Source organism: Gossypium raimondii, chromosome 7 (assembly GCF_025698545.1).
Source record: "Gossypium raimondii isolate GPD5lz chromosome 7, ASM2569854v1, whole genome shotgun sequence".
NCBI lineage: Eukaryota > Viridiplantae > Streptophyta > Magnoliopsida > Malvales > Malvaceae > Gossypium > Gossypium raimondii.
The window spans coordinates 44,236,555-44,242,767 of NC_068571.1; the positions used below are offsets into that span (position 1 = coordinate 44,236,555).

General features: G+C 29.5%; 1 protein-coding gene across 1 annotated transcript; it reads left to right on the forward strand.

Annotated features, from left to right (window-relative positions):
- Nucleotides 1-2,750: 2,750 nt before the first annotated feature.
- Nucleotides 2,751-5,092, forward strand: LOC105789079 (U-box domain-containing protein 4). The gene is made up of 2 exons (XM_012616307.2): nt 2,751-3,145; nt 4,030-5,092. The coding sequence occupies exons 1-2, from the start codon at nt 2,853-2,855 to the stop codon at nt 4,844-4,846; spliced, it is 1,110 nt and encodes a 369-aa protein (XP_012471761.1). The 5' UTR covers nt 2,751-2,852; the 3' UTR covers nt 4,847-5,092.
- The last annotated feature ends 1,121 nt before the right edge of the window (nt 5,093-6,213 follow it).

A 6,213-nucleotide genomic window follows, 5' to 3' on the forward strand; every position in this document is an offset into this window, starting at 1 on the left:
AAAAGACTAACTTTTAATTTTAATAAATCGTGAGTCAAGATTTATTTCAAGTGGACGCGTGGAAACATATTTTATTGACTTCTCTCATCAGCAATTGAGAGGAAGTTAGATTTTGAACATTCTTTTAAAAAAAATATTTTGAACTGAGAATGAGACTCCCTTTTAAGTCGTCTTCTCTCAAAAACTCGTTTTGAATATGCTCAATCTATTCATTATTTCAATTTCCTAAGAAATTAAGTTCCTTCCCATTTTTGAGTGTATATAAAAATGTTACTATTTCGATCTAAGTTTCATAACGTGTAGATTTCTTTTTTAAAATTTACATTATTAATTTCATCCTCTCTTCTACTTATATTATTGAGTAAATCACATCAAATGTTATTAAACTATGAGGAAATTTTTGTTTTGATTATTCAATTTCAAAAAGTTACAAAATGGTTATTAAATTATTTGAGAGTTTTCATTTAAGTTACTGTGCTGTTAAAATCATGGATGTATGACCTTCCCTATCTCTTCTACAGTTCAAGGTTATTTTTTTTTTTCATAAAACAGTTTTGAACATCACAAATTTACAAACCAAAATTCAAATTGCTTTCTTCTCCAATCTTTGGCACGAACTATCAGATCAACTTGAATCTAAGGTATGTTCTTCTACTAATCGATGGGTACGAATCTATCGTACCGATCATCAAATCATCACTTAAAAGCTCGCTAATTGAACTTTAAAAAATAACTTAACAACGTAAATTTACTAATAAATTAGTGACCTTGAATGTAGTTTACTAAGAAAAATAATTAAAAAAGATTAGGTAAATCTGAAATAAAATGCAACCCATAATTAGTTGAAGTATAAGTTAACTGTTCTTACAATCAAGTTTTTAGAAAAATAAAGCCAGACGCAAGAGAATCGTGTATACTACTATATCCAAACTAATTTCTAGAAAATGAAATAAAATGCAACATCAAACATTTACAAACAAATTTGTTTTGTAATTGCTTAATAATGCAACATTTTATTGCTTGATCATGATGTTTGACTAATATAAAATAACTATGTATTTGTTTTCTTAAATGGTGAATGTTTTGAAATAAGGAAGATTATTAAATTAAAATTAAAAATTTGCATGTGGTGACTATAACCTATTATCTAAATCATATAAAGAAAAAGGAGGAGAAATAATTCCATCCATATGTATACACAAGATTTGTATAATAATCTGAATATTAAACTTGAAAGCGTGATATTTAATAAAACATTAAGAATATGTCCCCAAAATCAAATTTGTTGTTTTCTTCAATTTTATTGGTAAAATTTAATGTGGGTTGGTAGGAATAGAAATGCCAATTTTTTATTTCTATTTCAATGCAACCTCTAAATCAACATAATTAGATTGTTAAGTCCAAACGTTTAAAGCTTGAGTTTGTTACAATATATTTTTATACTTATTTCAATTAATTAATCACCTTTTTATAATTTTAAGAGTAAACCACATCATTATTGGTAAATTTCTTTTTGATCGCTTGATTATAAAAAGTTATTAAATAGTCACCAACTATTCAATTTCAGTGACCAAAAAAAAAAAAATCAAATAGTTGTGTGACCAAAAAAATACTAATAATTGGGGACTACAATATAATTTACTTTTTATAAGAACAATCACAAGGATTAGTAAGGACTAATACATGTCTAAACAACTATAATTATAATAAAATCAATACGATGCATAGTTAGAATGAAATTCAAAATATATGATGAGTTAAAACTAAAGTAACAATAAAAATTAGATTGAAACATAAGTACTTAAGGACCCATAACCTCAACTTTACTGACATAGCCAAGGCATCATTTGTGTCTCTAAAAAATCTAGTAATTAAGAAAACAAAAGAAAGAGAGAAAGGAGAATAGTAACATAATATTCCATTCACATTAAAAAATTTGTTCAATCCAAAATTTAATATTTTTATCATACCAATTTAAAATATTCTGAGAAATCTTTTACTAAAATTAATAAAATATTGTAAAACTAATTAAAACTTAAATACGTAAAAAAGGGTGTGTGCCAATATGAATGTTAATATATATTTTAATTAAAACATTTTATTTTATAACAAAATAAAATGTAATTAAATGTACTTTTTCCAATAAAAATTCAAATGAAGAGAGACCACACAATTGGAGTACAAGTCTCAAAGATCAACGTTGGTTCTTCCCAACATATTATTCGCATGTGGAATTCGAAATTTAATTTTAGAGCAGTCATAATATTTCATTAATTACTACTTATGTTAATTTTTATTATTTAATTTGAGTTTTAGAATTGATTTTATTAATATTATTAAATTTAAATCTGTATAATTTTATTAATAAAATAAATTTAATTCTAATTGTAAATTTGTCTAATTTTATATTTTTTGATGGTTGTAATTTTTTAAAATTTTATAGTTAATTTAATAGAAATTAATTATTAATATTATTCGTTAATTATAAATTTTATCAAATCAATCCTATGCTTTTACCAAATATAAATATTATATGAAAAATATAAATTCTTATTTGAACTTAATTCATGTACTAAATGATGAAAAACTAAAAAATTAATAAATAAATAAATGACATATTATCTTTAAAGTAACTTAAAGAAAACCAAAAAATTAATATATTGTATACCGAACTTTATACAAGCGGTAATTTAAATATACTTTTTTTCGCTTATTTATTTATATACATTTCATTCTTATTACATCTTTTTTTAAACTGTTGCTTGACGCCACCTCTTTCGAGAAAAAAAAAAGTTTTTTTTTTCTCTCTGATTTTTTTCCACCACCACCCACCGACGATTTTCCTTCATCCAATGGAAGCCGCCGCCGACAATCAGAGCCCTTCTTCATCGGACGTTGATGTCACGCCACGTGGGGCAAGCTCAGCCGTCCTTCGAGCTCTTCAATTAATCCAATACGACGATTCCGATTCCAAGCTACAAGCCGCTAAGGAAATCCGTCGGCTCACCAAAACTTCCCAAAGGTGTCGCCGGTTACTTGCTGAAGCTGTTATCCCTCTCGTTTCTATGCTCCGAGTCGACTCACCTCAGTCCCACCATGAGTCTGCTCTTCTCGCCCTCCTTAATCTCGCCGTTAAAGACGAAAGGTAAGTTATGTTTGAAGTTTAAAATTACTTCTTTTTTAGTGATTCGTGCTTTTGGGAATCAGGGTAATTTTTTTAGGTAGTTGGGGTTCGTAAAGGATTGATTTTTCAGTTTAATTGTTTCTATTTTCTTCTTCTTCTTCTTCTTCTTCTTCTTCTTCTTCTTTTTTGAAGGATTCTAATTTTTTTTAATTAAATTTGCCTGTTCATTTAATATACTTTTTTTTTATCTTTGATTGGTTATTCAGAAAATCAACCGAGCTTGAATAAAAAAAAAGAAAGAAAATCAACAGAGCGGACCATCAAAATAATAATTTCTAGTCACCAAAAAAATAATTTCTAAAATTTATTTAATAAAGTAATAATCTTTTATAAATTAATTATTACCCCCCAAAGAAAAAAATGGATAAGGTTTAAAGTAAAGATGGATTTAATTTTGGGATTATTCTTGTTTAGCCTTTAGATAGAATTGGATTCTTCTTTTCCTTTTTTTTAATTCAAGGTGTATATTTTTTTGTTATTAATTTGATTAAAAGTGTAATTTGCTTCTTTATTTTTACTATTTTTAAAATCATCTTCTCATTGAAGTTATCATAATTTGTCTGTTGATGAAGAAATATATTCACTTTCTTTCCATAAAAAGAGGAATATTATAAATTCATCTGTTTGTTGACCTTTAGGAAGCTTTTTTTACTCTTTAATCTAACAAGTAATATTTTTGTTTCCTTGCAACTGAAGCAACCTTATGGGATTAATTACAAAACATAAATTATCTGTTGTGTATTTGATTGATTATTTGTGATCTTGTAATTGTTGCAATTTGGTGTCTTGATGAAGAGAAAATGTGATTAAAAACTTTTTTTTTTTTTTTGCATCATAATTTGCAGGAATAAGATGAGTATTGTGGAAGCAGGTGCTTTAGATCATGTTATTAGATTCCTTCAAAGTGAGAATATAAACCTCCAAGAATCCGCAACCGCAGCATTGCTAACTCTATCTGCTTCGATCAGCAATAAACCGATTATTGGCGCGTCCGGTGCGATTCCTCTGCTTGTAAATATCCTTAAACATGGAACCACACAAGCAAAAGTTGATGCTGTGATGGCTTTATCCAATCTCTCAACGTACACCGATAATCTCACTGTCATTATTGAAACCGATCCCGTCCCTTCCGTGGTCACTTTACTGAAATCTTCAAAGAGATCATCAAAAACGGCTGAAAAATGTTGTTCCGTCATAGAATCCATGGTGGGGTTCGATGAAGGAAGAACAGCTTTAGCAGCTGAAGATGGTGGGGTACTAGCAGTTGTTGAAGTGCTCGAAAACGGCACTCGTCAAGCTAGGGAACATGCTGTTGGGGCTTTATTGACGATATGCGAGAGTGACCGATGTAAATATAGGGAACTGATTCTTAAAGAAGGTGTAATCCCTGGATTACTTGAACTTACAGTACAAGGAACACCGAAATCTCAGACGAAAGCTCAAACACTTTTGAGGTTACTAAGGGAGACACCGTATCCTAGGTCTGAGTTCCAACCTGATACATTAGAGAATATTGTTTGTAACATAATATCGCAGATTGATAGCGATGAACAATCGAGTAAAGCAAAGAAGATGTTGGCTGAGATGGTTCAAGTCAGTATGGAACAGAGCTTGAGACATTTACAACAAAGAGCTCTGGTTTGTACCCCAACTGATTTATGATTTTGCTTCTTGTCCTCTTTTTCTTTTTTTTATGTTCTTGGTGGTGTTTGATAGTTAAAGAAACTGTGAAAATGCCGGTCCAGGCCGTTTATGGTGGTATCGGGTGACTGGTAAATGAAAAAAATTGTCAATAAATTGGAAATTATATGATGTTGAATGCATAGTTTCTAGTTTGCTTGTAAAGATGTAACTGTTGTTATATGTAATACATTATACCGTCAATGAAAGTTCTTGTTTATTTTTTCTTCTCATGGTTTATATATGATTTTGATATTATTTCACGATGTGCCGACCTCACGAGCTAAAAACCTGTGACAACCAAATCCTGCCGATCAAGATCTTGGGAACCCTTTACCTTGCGGCAAGGCGAGCACATACTGTGCTATCCACACTCTGTATTTACTCGTTGTCTTGGCATGATAATCTATACTTAGGAGAAAAGTGCATAAGTAGGCCAGTTGAGGTTTAAGGGATGTGAAACTAATAAGGAAATGGGATGCGGTGTTCCGGGTATGACTGACAATGCTCTTTGTAAGAACTGTTAAGGTCTAGGAATAAGGGCCTCTTTGACATATCTTACAGCTATTTGCCCATTTAGTGAGGGAACTGTCATTAGCTACCATAATCTTAACTTGGTATCAACAAATCTAAATTTGAATTAATTTAATTTGATTTGTTCATTAAAAACCAACAGCTTGAATTTGAAAATAAAATGATATGATTCAACTGATAAACTATATAATTGAAATTCAAAATTGATCGATTCATAAAAAAAGTTACAACTTTTAATTTAAATTGACTTTAACACAAGATTTCAGCTTGGCATGGTTAGAAGTAGTCTGTAATTTTTATCTATTAACATTCAAATTTGCATTTGGAGCACGAAACTAGCTTTGGCATAGGTCAAATCAAGTAGCAAAGGCTGACCATGGAACTGAAATTAATCAACCTTCCCCTGGTGGCTCTGATTTCTTATTTGCAATGATGGAAGTAAAGGCTTTTTATTGGGTAAATTAATTTTTATATATTAGATTAAAAAATAAATTGACATTTTAATTAAAAATCCTATACATTTTTACTATTAAGAACTGATCTTTATATGTTACGGGTAACTCTCTGGTTATTTCATCATCCATGACAGTTTTAATGGTAGAAATGAATAAAATTTTTAATAGAAATGAGCAGTTTGCTCTTTGATCTAACCTATAGAAACTAATTTACAGAAAACTTTATATTACATTTACCAATTCAACAACTCAAACTAATCCCAACCTTATCCGATATTTAATGTTAAATTGGTGGATCTTCAAGGTGGACAAGTCAAGTTAAACAGTGGGAAATTTCACCATCAATCCCAAGTGGAAGCA